The 19,717-nt window shown below is 44.2% G+C and overlaps 2 protein-coding genes across 2 annotated transcripts in view; both read right to left on the bottom strand.

The window, feature by feature from the left end:
- The window catches only part of LOC102297981 (USP6 N-terminal-like protein), a 32,592-nt gene extending 31,215 nt beyond the window's left edge, over positions 1 to 1,377 (bottom strand). Inside the window, exon 1 of the mRNA XM_042212603.1 lies at positions 1,312 to 1,377. Within this exon, the coding sequence (XP_042068537.1) occupies positions 1,312 to 1,377 (66 nt within the window). The remainder of the gene's footprint in view (positions 1 to 1,311) is intronic.
- A 16,089-nt stretch (positions 1,378 to 17,466) lies between these two features.
- The window catches only part of LOC102297676 (coiled-coil domain-containing protein 42 homolog), a 5,976-nt gene continuing 3,725 nt past the window's right edge, over positions 17,467 to 19,717 (bottom strand). The window contains exons 5-7 of the mRNA XM_005944091.2: positions 17,999 to 18,220; positions 17,743 to 17,901; positions 17,467 to 17,655 (exon numbers count right to left, since the gene is read on the bottom strand). Coding sequence (XP_005944153.1) covers positions 17,533 to 17,655; positions 17,743 to 17,901; positions 17,999 to 18,220 — 504 coding nt within the window. The 3' untranslated portion in view covers positions 17,467 to 17,532. The remainder of the gene's footprint in view (positions 17,656 to 17,742; positions 17,902 to 17,998; positions 18,221 to 19,717) is intronic.

The raw sequence follows: 19,717 nt of genomic DNA, 5'->3' as shown, positions 1-19,717 counted from the left end.
AAAAATTGCAATAATATCGTATCGTGCGTTAAGTATTGTGATAATATCGTATCGTGAGTTGTATGGTGATTCCCACCTCTACTAGCTAGCTCCAAATATGTTAACTTTTCGCTCAGAAAAAAACGAAGATGGCTACATGCAAAAAGCTAAACTCAAAACTGTAGTCAGCGATAGGGCAGCGCAATATGGCAAAATATATTTGTCACGATATATATTTGAAAACTTGCGATAACAATATAACTGACAATATAATTGACGCGAGACGGAGTACTTTACAACTCCACAACTTTATTAGTGCAAAAAAACCCTAAAACATTGATTTATTTTCACTTAAACAAGCAGCTGTTTATATTAGTTTAGTTCATTAGTTAGTTCCCCCCAACGTTTGCTACTTGTGTCATAAGGCATGCAGCTATTTAAAGCTACGCCGATTATTTGTTGAGTCAGCTTCTTTGGTTTCACCACCACGCTAGTTGAAGCGGACGCCTCTTCACGTGCTTTAACAGCTTTGTTGTACTCCAACAAGCGCTTCTGTTTCAAATGATGAAACGTGTTCTGCCATGTGTGTATGAAAACAAAGCCACTGCGCATGCGCATTTTACCCATATTCTATTGCGATATTTCATTTTCTTATCTTTGCCTAACATTGTACCGGTACTACCGTGAACGGTATAATATGGCCTAGCCCTAGTCAGCGACTCGATAGATAACATTTAGGTGGCTACACCGGTCGTTCATATGAAAGTCCATGGTCAAGACTTTTTACTGTAGACCTGAAGCCTGATTTTGCTTCCTGGATAAAAGAATGATTTCCAGTTTCTTGCTCAGACTGAAGAATAGGTGGATCATTAAATTCCCAAAGCCGAGGTATCTGGATCATTAGCAGGACTCTAAAACCTGTACTACATGTGCATAGTGGATGGCTTTCTTCTCAGTCCATTGAAGACTAATCAAGAGGAAAGGATGTAATGAATCATGTCTGTTTAGTTTTTAATGGCTGCTTTTAATGTTAGTTTCCACTGCAGTCACAATCAATATCTGTGGTCTTCGTTCTCCGAGACATCGCACCGCAGGCATAAACATATTATTACACAACATGTTATTAATGCACTTTGCCAGCATACTCACATCCACCCACACACATACACGCTTGTTGTCCTCCACACATGCAGAAATGTGCTGCACACAAAGCAAACACAAGAAGACATTTGAATTTTTGTCCTTTTGTGTTTTTGTTAAGCCCAAAATGAACCATGTGAGAACTCTTCTTCCAAGACACGAACGAAAACACAAGTGACAATGTAAACTCACCGTAGCATACTTCAAGATGATATCAGCTCGTTCTTCTGCGATTAGACTCTCAATGTCTTTCTTCATGTCAATATCTATGGAAAAAAGGAAGAGCGAGATTTGCATAAACTAGAGAAAACAACAACTGACGATGAAAAAAATAACACGGCTAGATGTGACTAACAGCACGATGAGCTGGTATACCTGAAGCATGCTTTGGTTTTAAAGAGAATAAACACATCAGTAGATGGTTGCCTTGGATTTAGTAGAACAATATCATAGTGGGGCTTTAAAATATCAGCTGCAAAACTGCACCAGAAACGTGCTAAAGCAGCGGTCCCCAACCTTTTTTGCACCACGGAGTCGCGGATGAATACAATAAAATAAAACCAGTACCAGAAAAAAGAAGATTTATTCATAACACACAAGAAAAGACCCAGGGAAACAGAGTTAACGATAAAAATGCTAAAATAATCATAAAAACAGATAAAACCCCTGAATGTTAGGATGCCTGGGTCGTTGACCCAGGGTGTTTGAGTTTATGTTATTATTTATACTTTCTAGTTTTTGGTTTCTTTGAGTTCCGTCTTATGGCTTATGTCTCCCCTATCACCTGCATCCCCTTGTCTAGTTCGTGTCTATGTGTATCTTAAGTTCCTATATCCCCGTGTTCAGTCAGTGTTTGTGTCTGCCCTGTTCCCACGTCTCTGTTCCCTTTGTAGTGCCTGCATATGAGTCTGTGTCTTTGTTCAGTCTGTGTTATGTGTTTCCTGTTTTACTTTGAAAGTCCATGTCTGATGTTAATGTGTCTGGTTTTGCTTCCCCTTGTCTCGTTAGGCCTGATTTGCCCCAGCTGTGTTTCCCTCCTGTTACCCATTCCCTGATTGCTCCCTCTGTGTATTTAAGCCCTGTGTTTCTCTGTGTCCGTGTCGCGATCTACCGTTTATTTTGCTGTGTGTTTTGCCTGTCCACCGGTGTAAGTTTATTTTGAGTTTTTCTAGTTCTGTCATGTTCAGCATTAAAGCCTTTTTGGGTTCACGTCTGTCTCCGGAGTCTGCACCTTGGGTCCTATTCCTGTCTGCACACAGCCACACCTAACAGAAGATCGTGACCAGAACATGGACCCAGCAGACTCCGTGTGGTATCAGCGACCCGCAGTTTCTGCCTTCCTCAAGGAGATCGTGAGGGAGGAAGCTGAGCATGCCCAGGAGCTCCAGTCACCTTTCTATGGGTCACGTTTGGCTTTGGGAGGGCCCCGCAGCCTCCAAACTGCCATGGCTACGGCCGAGCCAGCGCCTATGCCTCGGGCGATCAGGTTGAGCACGTGCTCATTCTCTCCGGTCGCTACACCTCCGCCTTCACCCCTGGATTACCAGTCCGACAAGAGGGTTAAGCGGCGGAGGAAGAAAGATTATGTGACGCCGGACGGTAGACTCACTCCGCTGCAGTCCTTCGCGCTGTTTTTGGGTCTGCCAAGTTCTGAGCTTCACAGACTCTCTGGTTCCTCATCGCAGCCCGGTCCGTTGGAGGATTTGCAGCCCAGTTTGCCACCCCCCGCTTCCCGGAGGAGGCGACGCTCACACCGTCGCCACTCTTTTTCTGCGGAGCAACTCCCGGTGGTGGGTGGTGGTTGCTTTTGTTCCTCTGAGCTGGAAAGAAACTATCATATGAACACTGCTAAGACTGAGACTATTGGGACTGTTAGACGTGGTGGTGGTAGGAAGCTAAAAAACATTTTGGGGGAGTCTGTGTTTGCTGAGCCTGCTCCTTCGCACCATTGTTTTCCTGCTCCCAGGGCAGCTCGGGCCCAGCATTCCCCTGCACCTGTTTCGGTGCTTCGGGTGGGGGAGGCTGGGGTCCGGCTGGTCCCTGCTCGGGTGTCTGGGCTGGCTGAGCCTCTGCCTGTCGCTGCACCCGTGCCGGCTCCTCGGGTGGGGACTGCAGCTGCCCAGCCATTGACTGTGCCTGTCCCGGCTCCCAGGGTGGGGATGACCGGGAACCAGTTAGCTCCTGCGCCCGTGCCTTCTCCTCGGGTGGGAGTGGCTGGTGTCCGGCAGGTGCTTGCGCCTGTTTCTGACCTTGCTGGAGGCTCGGGTGAGCCCGTCCGGCAGTTTTCTGTAGGATCTGTAGGCTCAGACAACCTAGTCCAACCATCTGCTAATCCACCACCTCACCCGCCATTACTGTCATCGTTACAACAGTCAATACAACTTAAACTTCTCTCCATAGCTCAGACATTAGCTCACCTATCGGCTCAGTCACCTGCTCAGTTACCGCCTCAGTTGTTTGCTCAGTCACCTGTCTCCGCTGGAGGGTCCGAGGGGCCCGTTCAGCCACCTGTCTCCGCTGGAGGGTCCGAGGGGCCCGTTCAGCCACCTGTCTCCGCTGGAGGGTCCGAGGCCGTTCAGCCACCTGTCTCCGCTGGAGGGTCCGAGGGGCCCGTTCAGCCACCTGTCTCCGCTGGAGGGTCCGAGGAACCGCTTCAGCCACCTGTCTCCGCTGGAGGGTCCGAGGAACCGCTTCAGCCACCTGTCTCCGCTGGAGGGTCCGAGGAACCGCTTCAGCCGTTCCGCTGGAGGGCCCGAGGAGCCCGTTCAGCCACCTGTCTCCGCTGGAGGGCCCGAGGAGCCCGTTCGGCCACCTGTCTCCGCTGGAGGGCCCGAGGAGCCCGTTCGGCCACCTGTCTCCGCTGGAGGGCCCGAGGAGCCCGTTCGGCCACCTGTCTCCGCTGGAGGGTCCGAGGGGCCCGTTCAGCCACCTGTCTCCGCTGGAGGGTCCGAGGCCGGTTCAGCCACCTGTCTCCGCTGGAGGGTCCGAGGAACCGCTTCAGCCACCCGTCTCCGCTGGAGGGTCCGAGGACCGCTTCAGCCACCTGTCTCCGCTGGAGGGTCCGAGTCGCTTCAGCCAACTGTCTCCGCTGGAGGGTCCGAGGAGTCGCTTCAGCCGTCTCTTCCTGCTGGAGGGCCCGAGGAGCCGTTCAGTCTCACGCCACCGTCAGCTGGAGGGCCCGAGGAGCCTGTGCTCCGATCCAGCCGCCATTCAGGACCCCTGTCATATCCAGGCCGGAGGTAGATTCCGCGCTATAGTAGGATGATGAATCCGCTTCAGCTCCTGTCTCCGCTGGAGGGTCGGTTCTTTGAGCTCCGCCTGGTCCGGCCTCCGAGTCTGCAGCTCCGCCTGGTCCGGCCTCCGAGTCTGCTGCTCCGCCTGGTCCGGCCTCCGAGTCTGCTGCTCCGCCTGGTCTGCAGCTCCGCCTGGTCCGGCCTCCGAGTCTGCAGCTCCGCCTGGTCCGGCCTCCGAGTCTGCAGCTCCGCCTGGTCCGGCCTCTGCCTCTGCAGCTCCGCCTGGTCCGGCCTCTGCAGCTCCGCCTGGTCCGGCCTCGCTCTGCAGCTCCGCCTGGTCCGGCCTCCGAGTGTTCAGCTTCGTCTGCTCCTGAGGTCTCCATGCTGTCTGTTCCTGCACATTTTGTCCGGCCTGCACGTCCTGCACGTCCTGTCCGGCCGATGACTGGACGTCATTGCCGTCATGGACGGCCCCCTGAACTACGTCGCCGTCGGTGCCTCCCGCCCGGCCGGCCTCCTGATCTGCTCGGTCGCCGTCGGTGCCTCCCGCCCGGCCGGCCTCCTGATCTGCTTCCGTCGCCACCGGGGCCTTCTGCCTGGCCGGCCTCCTGAACTGTTTTCTGGGCTCTTGGACTGTCAGCCTCCGGTCCGGTCCCCCTGAACTTTTTTGAGAATATTGCCTGGGCCTCTGCGCCTTTCGTGAGCTCTTTTGTTTGTTTGCTTTTGGACTTTGCCTGGGCCTTGGTGCTGTTGTTTTGGACTTTGTTTCTGTGTTTTGTTCTGTTGCTTTCCGGGCTCCAGTGTTTGCACTTTTTTTGTTTTGTTGTTTCTGGCTCCTTGTTTTGTTCCCTGATTGCTCCCTCTGTGTATTTAAGCCCTGTGTTTCTCTGTGTCCGTGTTGCGATCTACCGTTTATTTTGCTGTGTGTTTTGCCTGTCCACCGGTGTAAGTTTATTTTGAGTTTTTCTAGTTCTGTCATGTTCAGCATTAAAGCCTTTTTGGGTTCACGTCTGTCTCCGGAGTCTGCACCTTGGGTCCTATTCCTGTCTGCACACAGCCACACCTAACACTGAAAACCATACATTTCTCAAGTCTCGTGGCCTGGTACCGGTCTGTGAGTTGTTTGGTACCGGTCCCTGGCCTGGGGGTTGGGGAACGCTGGTCTATAGGACTGAACAAGCTCGGTAAAGTAGAAAACTCTAGTTTTTCCAACAAGAGCGTTTTTATCACTTCGGATCTGAACTCAGGAAATATCCTGTACCAAAGCAAGGCCAATAAAATCTGAGACGTGGTAATTGATTTAGTGATCTGAAAGCAGGTTATGGTGAGTGTACTGTGCATTTGTCTGTCAGCTGGATTGAAGAGCTGTGAGAAGGTGTAAAAGTATAAGTGCTCATATTCAGGCGCACCAAGGCCCTGTGCCAAACTGTGACATGACAAGGCCTGTTTAAAGAGCAATACATACTCTTCTAACTTATACAGCCTCTAGTACTAATAAGTAATAGTAATAAGAAAACAATACAGTACATTTCATAATTTGACTTAAATCCAATAAACGGAAGCCACCGAGAAAATGTTCCCTCTCTGTTTCATGAAACTGAGCATAACAAAGTCACGCTTATCTGCAGGTCAGTGATTTATGGCCCCCCGTCGAATGATTTAGGAAGTAATAAAAGTTAATGGCAGTTATCATTTTGATGACTATCATAAAATTATGATATTTTATAACTCAGTAATAATCAATAATCCGATGCCCAAAAATATGTGATCATGAAAATATGGCGATGGATGAGGATGATGAAGAGGTGGTTTGAGACAGAAACGAAAACTGTGGAATATTCATATTTTTGTGCTGTTGTCATTTTAAGTCAAAAAGTTTACTTTTTAGACAAAAAAATGTTCCCTTGGCAGAAACCTGTGTGTGTGTGTGTGTGCATCTGTGAAACTGTGTTAAACCACAGTAAAAAGGTTGTTTTTGGTAAAGCCAGTGCTTTTGTAAGGATGGGGAGAGTTGGAGGCTGCGTGCCCCGATGGATACATTTTGTTTGTTTAATCCAAAAAAGTTAGACTTACAAACGCTCCGCCTCAGCGTGAGACGGTCGTACCGAAGCGAGAGCGATGTTTTATGTGGAAAAACGCCTGAATGTGGTGAGGAGACCAACAACACTGGTAAAGTTGTGGGGCAGCTGGTAAGGACTTTCTGCAGCATCTGCAAAGCTGTCTTGGTTGGTTTTAAAAAAACGCGCTTTACTCGTCAGAAGGCCGTAAATACAGCTCATTGGTCAGATCAAAACCGTCCTTAGTGGCTGAAGCGAGAGCCTGCCTTCCTAAAATTGCTTTATTGATCAGTGGTTTTTCTCATTGGTAAAAGCGAAGGCCACCTCTGTTTTAAATGGTTTCATTGGTGGATCGGGGAGGAGCTCCATCTCGGGGTCGCACCGTGAATCAGAGAGAATTTCACCCACACTGACCAAACTGTGCAAAGTCACACCTGACTCTCTCGGGGTCTCACGCTGAGGTGGAGCGTTTGTAAGTCTAACTTTGATTCTGATTTTCCTTTTTTGGATTAAAAACACAAATAAAATGTGATAAAGTTCCCTATCGGGGCATACAGCCTCCAACTCTCCCCATCTTTACAAAAGCATCGGTTTTACTAAGAACAACCGAACAACACACACACACACACACACACACACAGGACCCCCAAAACAGGCTCCTGCCAAGGTGACATTTTTTTGTCTAGAAAGTAACATTTTTGGCCTAAAATAAAAAAACACAGCACAAAAATATGAATATTCCATAGTTTTGATCTTGAACCACATCCTCGGCCATCGCCATATTTTCATGACTATATACTTTTGGGCATCTGATTATTACTTTTGGCCTTCAGGCATCGCAACCACAAGGCCAGGTGCAACAAGAAGCATGGGTCGTGGGAGACCAGCTGAAGCCTCACTTTACTTCACTGTAGAGCAGGGCGATATGGCCAAAAATATTTATCACGATATATATTTGAAAATTTGCGATAACAATATAACTGACGATATAATTGATGCGAGACAAAATACAACTCCACAACATTACTAGCGCAAAAAGACAACCTTCCATTTATTTTCACTTAAACAAGAAGCTGGTTTTTATGTACATTAAAGCTTTATAAAAATGTAACAGTGCAAATGCAAATTCCTTGCTGAAAGTTTAACCAAAAGGCATTTCCAGTAGAAATGGGCTGACATATCCTGAGCATAACCATGTATAATATCCACTGAAGTTAAAAAGAGGTGCTTTGCAACATTAAACTGCAGTGTGCAGTACGTATTTTTCAGACCATAAGGTGCACGGGATTATAAGGCACATTAAGCGAAACAAAGCAGTCAGATAAATCAAACTTTATTAAACTCATTCTTCTTGCTTCCTCCACTTCTGTACCATTGATTCATTAATGTTGAATTCTCTGGCAGCTGCTCTATTCCCATGTTGTTGCAGTATATTAATGACTAACCTCGTATTGTGGATGGATTATCTCAGTTGTTCTCCTGACTGAAGTTTGGTCCGTTTACAGCATCCTGCCATGCGATTGCATTTGTCTCTAACCATGAGGAACCTTCACGTTAACTTTTATAAGTGGAAAAGTGTTAGTGTTCGTCCTCCAGCTTCACTGTTTATGTTATGCTAACATAGCTGTGTCGCTAGCGATCACGTAGCACATCATTATATACCAGCTAGCCCAACTTCAGTAACCCTACAAACGTCACTGCTGTTTAGTTTCCTGTCTTCATTTATGTTGGAAGTGATAGCAGAGCTGTACGTTTGATTTTTTTTCAGAAATCTCTCAGTCAGAACATGCAATATCATGCTTAGGTAACTAGCGAAACTAGCGAGCTAACTTCCGCTAGCTTCCTGCTAACTTCTAACTCCGTTAAATGTAATAACTTTTGTTTTCATGGATGCCTGGAAGTTAAACTTTATAGTTACACCTGGTAAAGCAGCAATGCTGATCGTTTTATTAAAGATGAAAGAATTTAGACAGTTTTTAACTCTCAGTGATGCTGCAGTGTTGTTTGACCTGAAGCATACGGAGTTTAGGACCCAGATTACTCCCAGATTTAAGAGCATCTTAGTCCGACAAATACGACAATAACGACGGCCGCTTGCATGTTCTGCAAAAAAATGTGCTTTGTTGTGTATCTGACGGACAAACACCAAACCAGTTCCACATCACGAAGTTGCACCATTTTTACAAACCAATTCTGGTTCATCTGTTTCACTCAACAATCGGCCATGTGCGTATGAAAACAAAGGCACTGCGCATGCGCGTTTTACTCCCATTCTATCGCGATATTTCATTTTCCTATCGTTGCCTAACATTATACCGGTATTTCCGTGAACGGTATAATATGGCCCAGCCCTACTTCACTGCTCAATTAGCAATGTTAACCTGCTTTGTAATGACAATACACAAAATGCAGTGTAGTACAATTACCAGTACGCCCTAGGATAATCTATTTGAGCCACTTTTAAAAAATGAACCTCACTCAGCTGAAGCTGGATTCTGACTGATGTTTCATCATCAAACAAAGCAGCAGAGGTATTAATCCATCTTAATCTGCATCCTCTGTTTGGCTCTACACCAGTGACAGACCTGGAGTGATGATCTGGACACATTGCAGGACAACGCAAATCATCTGGATTAGGGAAAACCCCAAAGCAGGATTATGAAGTGAAAATCTGTGTTTGTCAAAGCCTGAACAAAGAGAAACAAAGAGCTTTGAGGAGCCAAACAGCAGACGTGCAGAAGTGCGGACACGTAACACTGATGGCTCCTTCTTGGTTTAAAAAGTCCACAAAAAGGATCCACCTTAAGAGTGTAGCTCTGATATTTAGACAAAATGCCACACTGTAGTGTCACACTGTAGTGTCACACTGTAGTGTCACACTGTAGTGTCACACTGTAGCAACAGAATTTACTTTACTTTATATTTGAGTCCATTTGACCTCCTTGTGTCCTGTTGAGTTTTTATAAACAAATGACACAGAGAGCAAACTGAGCGTCTGACTATGCAAAGTGAACTGAATGTATGTTTTTACCCAGTAGGTAGCAGGATGCTACCTTTCTGCTGTGTTGCTGTTGTCTGAAGACAAATCTTTCCCGTCTGTTCTAAGATGGTGGCTTGTAACCAAAAAACGTTTAACGACTTTCATCTAGAGGCTACCAAGGAATGGGCACTGAAGCTTTAAATATGAGCTGTCCTCTGAAACATATGGCAGCGGCTGCATGTGGTCAGCGTACTAAATCACAGACGAGCTCTGGCAGGAGACCCAGCACAAAGGGTGGAGACCCAACCTAGGAGAGGGAACAGAGACGGTACTGCACCCTTTCACACTACCTGACTGATGAACATGTACTCTGCCTTTGCAGGGTGTGTTTTTTTCTCAGAATACACGCTGAGCTTTATTTAATAAACCTCCGAGTGGAGACTTGGGAGCTGGACTTGAACCAAGTTTTTTGCTGAAGTGGTTCATGGTCGGAGGTAGGATTGTTGAGAGTGGGAAATGAGTCACATTTTGCCCTCTGCACATTTAAGTTACTGCGGGTGCATAAAGTGTTTGGTTGCATCGGCTAATGTTAATGTCATAAGCTCAGTTTCACAAATGAAACTAGCTAAGATTACTCTATCAGGATACGTACTGAATCAAAACATATTAACACATTAAGTCATATTCATTATTAAAGAAGTGGTGTGTTCATTTAATATCATGTGGAGGAGTTTAAACTCTTTTTTTGTCAAATAGAATTATTTTTTATTCTGACCTCCAAATCTTTAGAGAACAATATAAAAAAATGACATATTCTGATTGGATTAGGCTTGTGACTGATGACGACTTCAATCTCACAGGTTTAACACGGAGCTGTTATTCCTGTTTAGAGTGTCGTGCTTCTTCCTTGGATTCCTCTAGATTCGCTTGTCTAGTTTATATTTTTTTTTCTCAACCCACAATCATATTTATTCAACTTTCACTTCATATTATACAGAAAACTATTAGCTATAAACTACTACTAATTTTTTTTCTGATGATCTAACCTCTGTTCACTAATTATCTGTGCTGATATCTGGATGTCTAAAACCTGAGACATTTAGAACTGAAGGCAAACTTGAGACAAAACTGAAACATTTTTTGTTGGTCTAAAATCTCAGACGTGTGTCGGAAACACAGTGTGCTAGTCAGAAACCTTAGCATGATTTGGACAGCGATCTCACATTTGATAATGATAGCAATAAGGTCACCAGGACAAGTTCCTACCAAAATGTAACAAATGTTCTGTAATACTCTAAACTGCAGATCTTTTAACTATTTCTAGATCAAAGTGTGCAGACGTTGATTTCAGTAAGTGTGGTCCTGTTCTTTGGAAGTGTGTGTGTGTGTGTGTGTGTGTGTGTGTGTGTGTGTGTGTGTGTGTGTGTGTGTGTGTTAACTTGCATTTTATTTCTTTGTAAAGTTTACTTTGGGTTTTTTCCCTGCCTTAAAACAATACAAACCTACACAGGTCTAATGTTTGTGTTTCCTGTGTTAAGCACATAGAGTTTGAACTGTAATGGTCACTGCCATTGTAATTTTAAAATCTGAGGTTTGGACTTTTACATAAAGTGAATATCCATCCGTCCCCGGGTACTTTATGTTGACAGCACGGACTGTCTGGGAGCCCTGTGGTTAAAAACTTCCTGGTGGACCACAAGCCTGGAAATTTGATCAAATGCCATTTAATTTAGGAGTAAGCATCATTGGAGCTCTAAAGAGAAGGAGAGAGTGTGAGAGAGAATTCCAACACAAAGTGAGTACAGCAGGACATACTTAAATGTTTTGTAACTGAATGACTCAGGTTCCTGTGCAGTTACTTGAATTACTAAAGATAAAGAACACCCAGTGAATTAGGGATTTTTTTTTAGCCCTTGGTGGTCTGGAGCCTACTCTCAATGATTCTCTCTGAAGACTGTAAAACATTTACAGACTCCTCATCTATTAGCTAATAAAGTACAATGGAAACTTTGCACTTTGTTGATCTTTTTCATTGGTTTCAAACTGGATAAATAAAACTTTTACATCTTCCCAGCAAAACCTCACAAACAGAATCTTTTTTTTCTGTGCTTCAGAAAAATTAAAACATGTACAATGATTAGAAAAAATATTCATGTACTCAGTATTCAAGAACTGGCATACATTGGTTCAATTTAAGACCTAACCGCTGTGTTGTGTTTGTGGTTACTAATATGCAATCACATGCGAGTTACTGTGCAGAATGCGTATCAGTGAGTGAGGCAGTCATTAAGCCAATAAAGACTTAATAAGACCCACAAATGTTGTGAAAACTATGTGAGACTCAGAGAGTACAATGTTACGGGTTATCATTTCAGGACAAACAGGAGTAGCAGAAATACGCCAGTATAATAAATAATGAATATCTGAGCAGTGCTTCTGCTTTCAGCTGTCAGGAAAAATGTTGAATAACTTCGCTGTATTCTCGAAGCTCCCCCAGCAGGCCCGAGAGCTGCTGCCGCTGCCTTCAGTGTCTCCATCCCAGACACACGCAGGGCCAGGCTGCTGAAGGATGCTGCCCACGGTGTGGACGTGTTTCGCTGACATCAGGACCTTTGTAGCGGCTCAAAGTGTCATTTAGCGCTGGTAAACAAACCCACAGCCTCCGATAGTACGAGCCGCGCGCGATGCTGTGATTTGACACCATTCTACAGCCTCGCGCGAGACCTCGTTTTTATTCATTATTATTACTCCACAGAGAATAAGAAACAAAGCTGGGGCATGGCTACAAAGAAACAAATACGCGTGTAATTACCTTGATTCTCTGGTGTATTCCTGCGCTATCCGTGCAGTTACCGCTCCGTTTGCTTTGGGCATTCTCTGCTGAAAGTGCAGCTGCAGCAGAACAAGCCACCGGGCTGGTAACAATAGCCTCCCCCTCCGTCAATCCATGGGTTACCATCAGACACAGCACACACATACGCGCACACAGGAGCACACGGACGGGACAGAAACCCTCCAGGTCCGCGATCCAAGCAGCGGCAGCGGAGAAGACGCACTGAGCAGGCGCCGATCGTCAGCCGTGTGTGAGCTGTAAACCATCCGGCCTTAAAGAAACAGAACCTCCGACAACAGCTGTCCCGGTGGAGACGCAAACACCAGCATAGAAGCAGTAACTGGGCTTTCTGCTGCCGACATCTGCTGGAAAAACACTGCAGTGCAGGGATGGAGGCAGAGAGGTATGGAGCGCCGAGAGTGCCAGAATGAAATAACTGCGTGCACAATTAGTTCATCAAAAGTGTCATTGATCTAGTCAAGTTGGAAATACATAAACAATAAATACATATTATTAATTAATTAAAATAAATATATTAAATCCATAATTAATTTCATTTAACATAATTATTTGATGATGCCTGTATCTGCATCATAAAATAATTAATAAATAATATTTTTTATTGCTCATCATCAGATGATACCTAACATCTGATTGGCTACCCTGCACAGAAACGCAAGACAGACTGAGCCCAGATTCACTCAGGCCGCATCTAACTGGTTTGATTTGTTTGTTCCTGAAGCTTCATGACTGGATAGTTTTAGTGCCTGACTGGACAGAAACATTTAGAGCAGTGTGTTGATGCTGTTCATGGATATGCTGAAGAGCGACGTCAAGCCGAGAAATGATTAAAATGTCTGTTTTTAATTTTTCTCAACTGGAATTTAAAGTTTTGGAAATGTACTAATAAAATACAATATAAAATATTAATAATAAAAATAATATTCTTGTTGCATATGTACCCTCTCTCCTCCCCAACAGGTGGACCAATCTCATTTAAACGTTGCACGAACATCATCACACATACAGCCTAAATACACAGTTACACAAATCATGCCTTTCGGTCTCCACCTGAAGGTTGTACTTGCTAATGTAATGATGTAAAAGAATGAACATGGTTTTGTTGCGGTTAAATTCCTGTTAAACTTGGGATTGCAACCATGGGTTTATTTTGAAAGATTCGATTTTAAAAGTCTGCTACTGGTAAACTGGTTTTCCCTAATCTTATCCCGTTAGTGGCAATGAAGCTTTTGCTGTGGTAAGTTCTTCCTCAGTCCGCCCTGACTGAACATGAGTTTAAAACATATTTGAAAATCCTTATTGAGGTTAGCATGACAGTGCATTAACAGCATGAACTGCCCATACAGTAGCATCTGAGTAGATTTCAGTTTTATGATCTTGTTTTGAAATTAATGGGTTGGACGGTAGGAAAAATGGACACGCTGAGCTAGCGGCTAACAGCTAGAGGAGTCTGTCGTGTCTAATAATTTGAAACTTCTCTTGATAGTTTGGGCGGAATCCTGTTGCTGGAAACCCATGGTTACTCATGTCCCATGTTATTGCAGAGACCCACAAAAGGGGAATAAACCACGCCTGAGCTCTACCCATCTCGAGTCCAGAGAGTTTTACTCATACACAGTGTTGGGACTAACGCGTTATTAAGTAACGCGTTACAGTAACTACGTTATTATTGTGGTAACGAGCGCAGTAACTAGTTATTATGCCAAAATCAGGAACGCGTTACTCGTTACTGGGATTTAGATAGGCTCGTTATTCGTTACTTCGTGTGGCGGCATCCCGGAGCTTCCACAGATTCAATAACATTAGCAAGTGGTGGAGGCAGCAGGTGGATGAAGGAAAAGGGACGCAGGAGGAGAGACCTGAAGCGGCCGCTGGTCCAAATGTGAACTGAACTTCAGGTAAGAAGTTCTGACCTGCAGTCTCTCTGGGTCAGATATGAACCAAGTTTAGGTGGAGTTTATTTTCGTTATTCTGACTTTTTCGTACTGCGTGCTAGCTAGCATGACGGAGTTTCTATACAGCTGGGTGGTGCTATGAAGTTACTGATGTTGAACTTTTATTTTGTTCATAAGGTTAATTATTAGAGTTGCCAACCGTCCTGTAAAAAAACGGAATCGTCTGGTATTCAGAGAAAATATTACGCGTTTCTTATTGAGGTGAAAAGGAACAGTTTGTCCTGGACTTCAGCTACAATGAAAAAGACACAAAGCTGGAGTTATTCTGTGTTTACGCTGCACAGCTGCCTCTTCTTCTCTCATCCTCTCACCCTCCCTCTCCTGTTTCTACTTCAATCATGAAACTGATCAATGATCAGCTGATCGGCTTCTCTCTTGTTTGTTTATCGCTCACTTTGCGCCGAAAGAGGAAACCAGCGGATGTCGCGCTAAACAACAGCAGCACGTTTAAGCTTGATCAGCTGTTGTTAGAATTTATTTAATATTAATTTCTAGTATCAGCTGATGTTTGCTGGAGCCACAGCTGTAAAGCTGCTGGTCATGATATGGTTTGGTTATCTGGTGAGAGGGAAACATGAAGATGAAACCAGGAGATGTCCTTACTGAATCATCAGAGCTGAACAGGTGATGGAGAAACAGGTTTACCTTTTAGGTGACATGAATGAGTTGAAGGGAAGTTATGAACTGTTTCTGAGAGACAAATAACCCCAGGATCCTTTTTTAGGTAGCTGACAGCTGGTAACTGTGCAGGGGCGGGTCTAGCAAAGTGTTGCCAGGGGCATGTAGGGCATTAACAGGGAAAGGGGGGCACAAGGAAATACTTTCTTATTCTCATTTAAAATGTCTCACTTTTAAAAAATAATTATCTGAATCTTACAACAAACGATTGATAGATTGATGCATATATACCATCAGAACAGTGAACATCACTGTCACAACAGTGTTTGTTTTCATTCAAAGGCTTTATGATTTTTCCTATAATGGTGGGCCGGTCTCTAGTCAAAATGCCCGGGACGATTTTTTTGTCCCAGTCCAGCCCTGTATGCAGCTCATCTGCAGTCTGGTGTTACCTACATCTTCCTATTCAGAAGGCAGAATTTCCGAGTTCTGAGTACAATCGAAAGCACCACGACTGCAGTTTTTGTGTTGGATGTAAAAAGCAGGCTAGGATAGAATCAGGCGTGGGATTTCTCTCGTGGAAATGTGCACATTATTTTTTCCTTTCTATTGGTAGGTGGCACAGTGCACTTGTGGCAAGTAAGCAAGCTAGAAGACTGGCAAAGTTATGGAAGCAACACATTAACAAGAGAATTCTGAGTAAAACCAAAGTTACTTTCCCTAGTAACTAGTTACTTTGAAAGTAACGAGTAACTTGAAGTAACTGAGTTACTTTTGATAGAAGTAACTAGTAATGTAACTAAGTTACTAATTTAAAGTAACTTACCCAACACTGCTCATACAGCACCGGACATAGAGACTGCGTGGGTGGTCATAATGGGATGGACACAGTCAGCAACGATGGTAAGCTGTGCTCAGTGGTACTAAGAGATCCAAATTATGTCAAGAAAATGTCCATCATTACACCAGGAGCAGCAGGAAGGAGTCACGCTGTTTACACTAAATTCTGGCCCTGCCATAAATGTCACAGCAGACATCAGGACTCCTCAGACCAGGCAATGTTTTTGCAATATTCTGCTGAGCCCCTGAGAGCTGTAGCCTGGGTTTCCTGTCCTTAACTGAAAGGAGTGGCACCAGATATGGTCTCTGGCTGCTGTAGCCCATCCGTTTCAAGGTTCAATGTGTTCAGAGATGCTCTTCTGCATAGCTTGGATGTACAGAGGCATTTCTGAGTTACTGTTGCCTTCTTATCAGCTTGATGCAGCCGAGCCCTCTCCTTTGACCTCTGGCATCAAAAAGCCGTTTTCACCCAGAGAACTGCTGCTCACTGGATATTTCCTCCTTCTCAGATCTTTCTCCATAAACCCTACAGAGGTCATGTGGAAAAACTCAGTAGATCAGCAGTTTCACACTCAAAGTCACTTAAATCACTCTTCTTTCTCATACTGATGCTTATTTTGTTCTTCAGCAGGTTGCCTTGAACATGTTTGTATCCCTAGAGGCACTGAGTTTCTGCTACATGACACAGAATCAGGTTTTCATTCATTCTTTCCTGTTCTTGAATGAGTCTTTGGTGCTTTGGGTTCACTCTGAGAGCAAAATCAAATATGTGTTGTAAATATCTGAGATTGTTAATGAAACAACAGCAGCAGACAAGAAGGAATCTCTAAGAGCGTAAACATTAAGGCCAGTAAGGCCAAAGCCATGTCACAAATGTCCATCAGCACCAAAATGTAGCAGCTTCTTCTTTTGCACATGCTCCACCTCTCAGCTGAGTTCATTGATTTTTGTTCTTGGTTTTTGTGTAGTTCTGCTGACAGGGAGCTTTAGAAATGACACCAAAAACAATCTCATGTCACATTTTTATTAGTTCAACAGACATCTACACTGATGTGTTACTCACAACTGCACTGGACTGTATTCACATGGCTGTGCCTTTGTGTGTGAGCTTTGCTGCATTCTGAGTAAACATCTTGTGATTAAGAGATGCAACAACCTCAGCAAATATCCAACATGCTTCTACTTAACTATTAATTAGAAGCACGTCTAACCAGCCCAAGAAAATAAATGGGCTCGTTCACTGAGTAAATAAAATACTCTTTGATGTCCACAGGGTGGCAGTGTTGTCCTCTGTGTTTTCAATGATTTGCATAACAGTCACGTGGACACCCAAAACCATCTGCATGTAGGCTTTCTGGATATACAGTATTGTATGTATATGTATGTATATGTATGTAATGCCAATTCACAACTACAATTGCCTCACGTTGCTTTATTATGAGGACTACATAATGAGGTTTTGCCTCCTTTTGATGTCACTGAGAGTGCACATCCTAAATACTGTAACATTAAGACGTGGAGCGTGTGTCTGAGGTGTCAGCCTAGTAAGAATGACAGCTGGGTTCAAACAGCCACTGGATTGAAAAACAAAATAAATAAATTAAAACCAGTCACAGTAGGTCCACTCGAATGCTCCACCACTGCTAACTGAATAAATACAGTCAGGAAGACAAACTAAGGAGCCTTTCCAAAGTAACTAATCAGCTGCTGATTGCACATGGAATTGAGTTTTCTGGTATTATTGAAGTTACCTGTCCTAGCTAAAATATTAACTATTCAGTCATATTCAGTTTGAAAACAGCTCAAAAACTTCAATATTTTCAACCTTTATTTGAAGTAATAAATGATTCGGTATGCCAAGAAACTGAATATGCGTTCATTTTTTTCTGGGTTTTGTGTTCCCTTTGTCCTTGTTTGGCTTCTTTCCATCGCTGGCTGCATGAAGTCTGGCTTGATATTGTTTCACTATGTCATTTTCATCCTCGGAGAACATCTGCAGCTATAAGAAGAAGGTAGGGAACAGGTGGTTATGTTGATCATTTCCTGCTGCTCTAGCTCTTTGTCAGTAACTGATCTGCGAGTTTACCTTGTTCAGCTGCGTCTCTGTGTCATTCATATCAACTCCTTCCTTTTCTCCTATGGCACCTGCTGTCATTTCATAGAGGTTTAGGATCGCCATCTTAATCTTTCCCAGTTGTAGTGTCTTCTTTGCAGCTGTTTCCTGAATGTGGTTCCACTTTTGTTCCTGTATGAAGACAGCAACACATAATGCCATTCACAGTGTATATTTGACCTAGCCTTAGTTCTGCTGCAGGACTGTGATCCAGGATTGTGTCCGGTACCCATGTGAGAGCTTCGGCCTGAGTCTTCTCTAGCTCGGTCTGGAGCTGAGACAGCAGACTGTTTTTCTGCATTACCACCAAGTTGTGCTGGTCCTGCAGGGTTAACAGTGCTTTCTTCTGCTGGTCGACCTCATCCTGCAACTTCATCTCCTTCTGGTAGAACTGATCTTGAAAATGGAGCAGACTCTCTGTGTAGTCTGCGAGAGCCTCAGCATCCTCAAACTGTAACACACAGACATACACACAGCTTTGCTTGCAGCTTTATCTTCAGTGTTTTCGGTGGAGGAATCACTGTTTAACATCATAATTATCATCATTAATAATAGATACAATACTTATGGATGGTGCTCTGTGCTCTCTGTGCTGGAGTTTGACACACAGCAGGTTTTCCCCCACACGTTTTCATACAAAAAGCAACCTTTGATTGGCTCCGTTTTATTTCGGTATTCCCTGTTCTGCATGGTTACTGTTAGTTTTACTTTTCCCAGTCTCATTTTCCCCTTTGACTTTCAGCGGTTCCTTCACTCACCCTTCTGTCTTCCCCTATGTTTTCATCTCATTGTCTGCTTTTGCTTCTTGTTCCTCTTCCTCGTTAGCTTCCAGTGTTCCCCTTTTTGTATTTTGTTTAGCTTGTGGGTTCTGCTATTAGACTGATAATAGTTCACCTGTGCTTGTCTCAACACAGCACTGGGACTACATTTTCCTGCAGACTCTAACTGTATGCTTTTTAATACTGTAAAGCTGGTATTTTAACATGGGAGTCATGAATGGATGGATGGATAAATAGTCAAATATTGATATTTGATATCTGAGATATTTCTGAAACAGTGTTTGGTACTGTTGTGATAACTGCTGTGTATATTCCACCAGATGCTGACGCTAACTTGGCGCTTGTTCATCTGCATCACACAGTCACAGAATGTATCCTAAGGCTGTTCACATCATAGCAAGGACTTCAGCCACGCTGATTTAATAGCAGTTAATCCTAAATTCCATCAGCTACAAGGAGAGCAGATACACTGGACAACGTCTCCCCCAGCATCAGGGCTAACCCTCTACCACACCGGGGCCAGTCTCTATGTCCCTGCTCTTGTCCCGAGGATCCTCTGAAAGAACCAAATCAACTAAAAAACAACTGGTGTCCTTCTCTTGCTGCTCCATAAAGTGCAGATTGACATATTTAATCTGTATGAGATTTGACAGCTGCACAGCATCAGAGAAGAAAGTGCTCTAAAGGGTCCTCATCATCACCCAGAAGATCATCAGATGCCTGTCTCTCGCCTGTAAAGTCTTTGACAATTCCTATTACCTCAAAGTAGGACATTAATAACATTAAATTAAAATTAAAACACCACAATGAGACGTTCATCCCACCCTGGTCACTTTGTTTGAAAGTCTGTCCTCTGGCAGACAGTTCAGGACAATAGAAACAGAGATAAGGGTAAAAAAAAATAATGACGTAGTAGATCAGCTATGGTATGAATTTCAAAATCATATGTCTCCTCATACTTGTCGCCAAGTTATTACATTCACCAAGTTGTCCACGCCGCCCACCCGCTCCAAGAGGTAGCGACAATACCCCACTAGCCTGGAACAGCTGAGGGGTGAAAATGATTTGGATCCAAAAGTCAAATAAATACACACACACACACACACACACACACACACACACACACACACACACACACACACACACACACACACACACACACACACACA

The sequence above is a fragment of the Haplochromis burtoni genome, unplaced genomic scaffold (genome assembly GCF_018398535.1).
Source record: "Haplochromis burtoni strain Fernald_Lab_line unplaced genomic scaffold, NCSU_Asbu1 Contig_381, whole genome shotgun sequence".
In the NCBI taxonomy this organism is placed as follows: Eukaryota; Metazoa; Chordata; class Actinopteri; order Cichliformes; family Cichlidae; genus Haplochromis; species Haplochromis burtoni.
The sequence above is the reverse complement of the archived record's forward strand: the minus strand, read 5'-3'. Positions and strand labels throughout refer to the sequence as shown.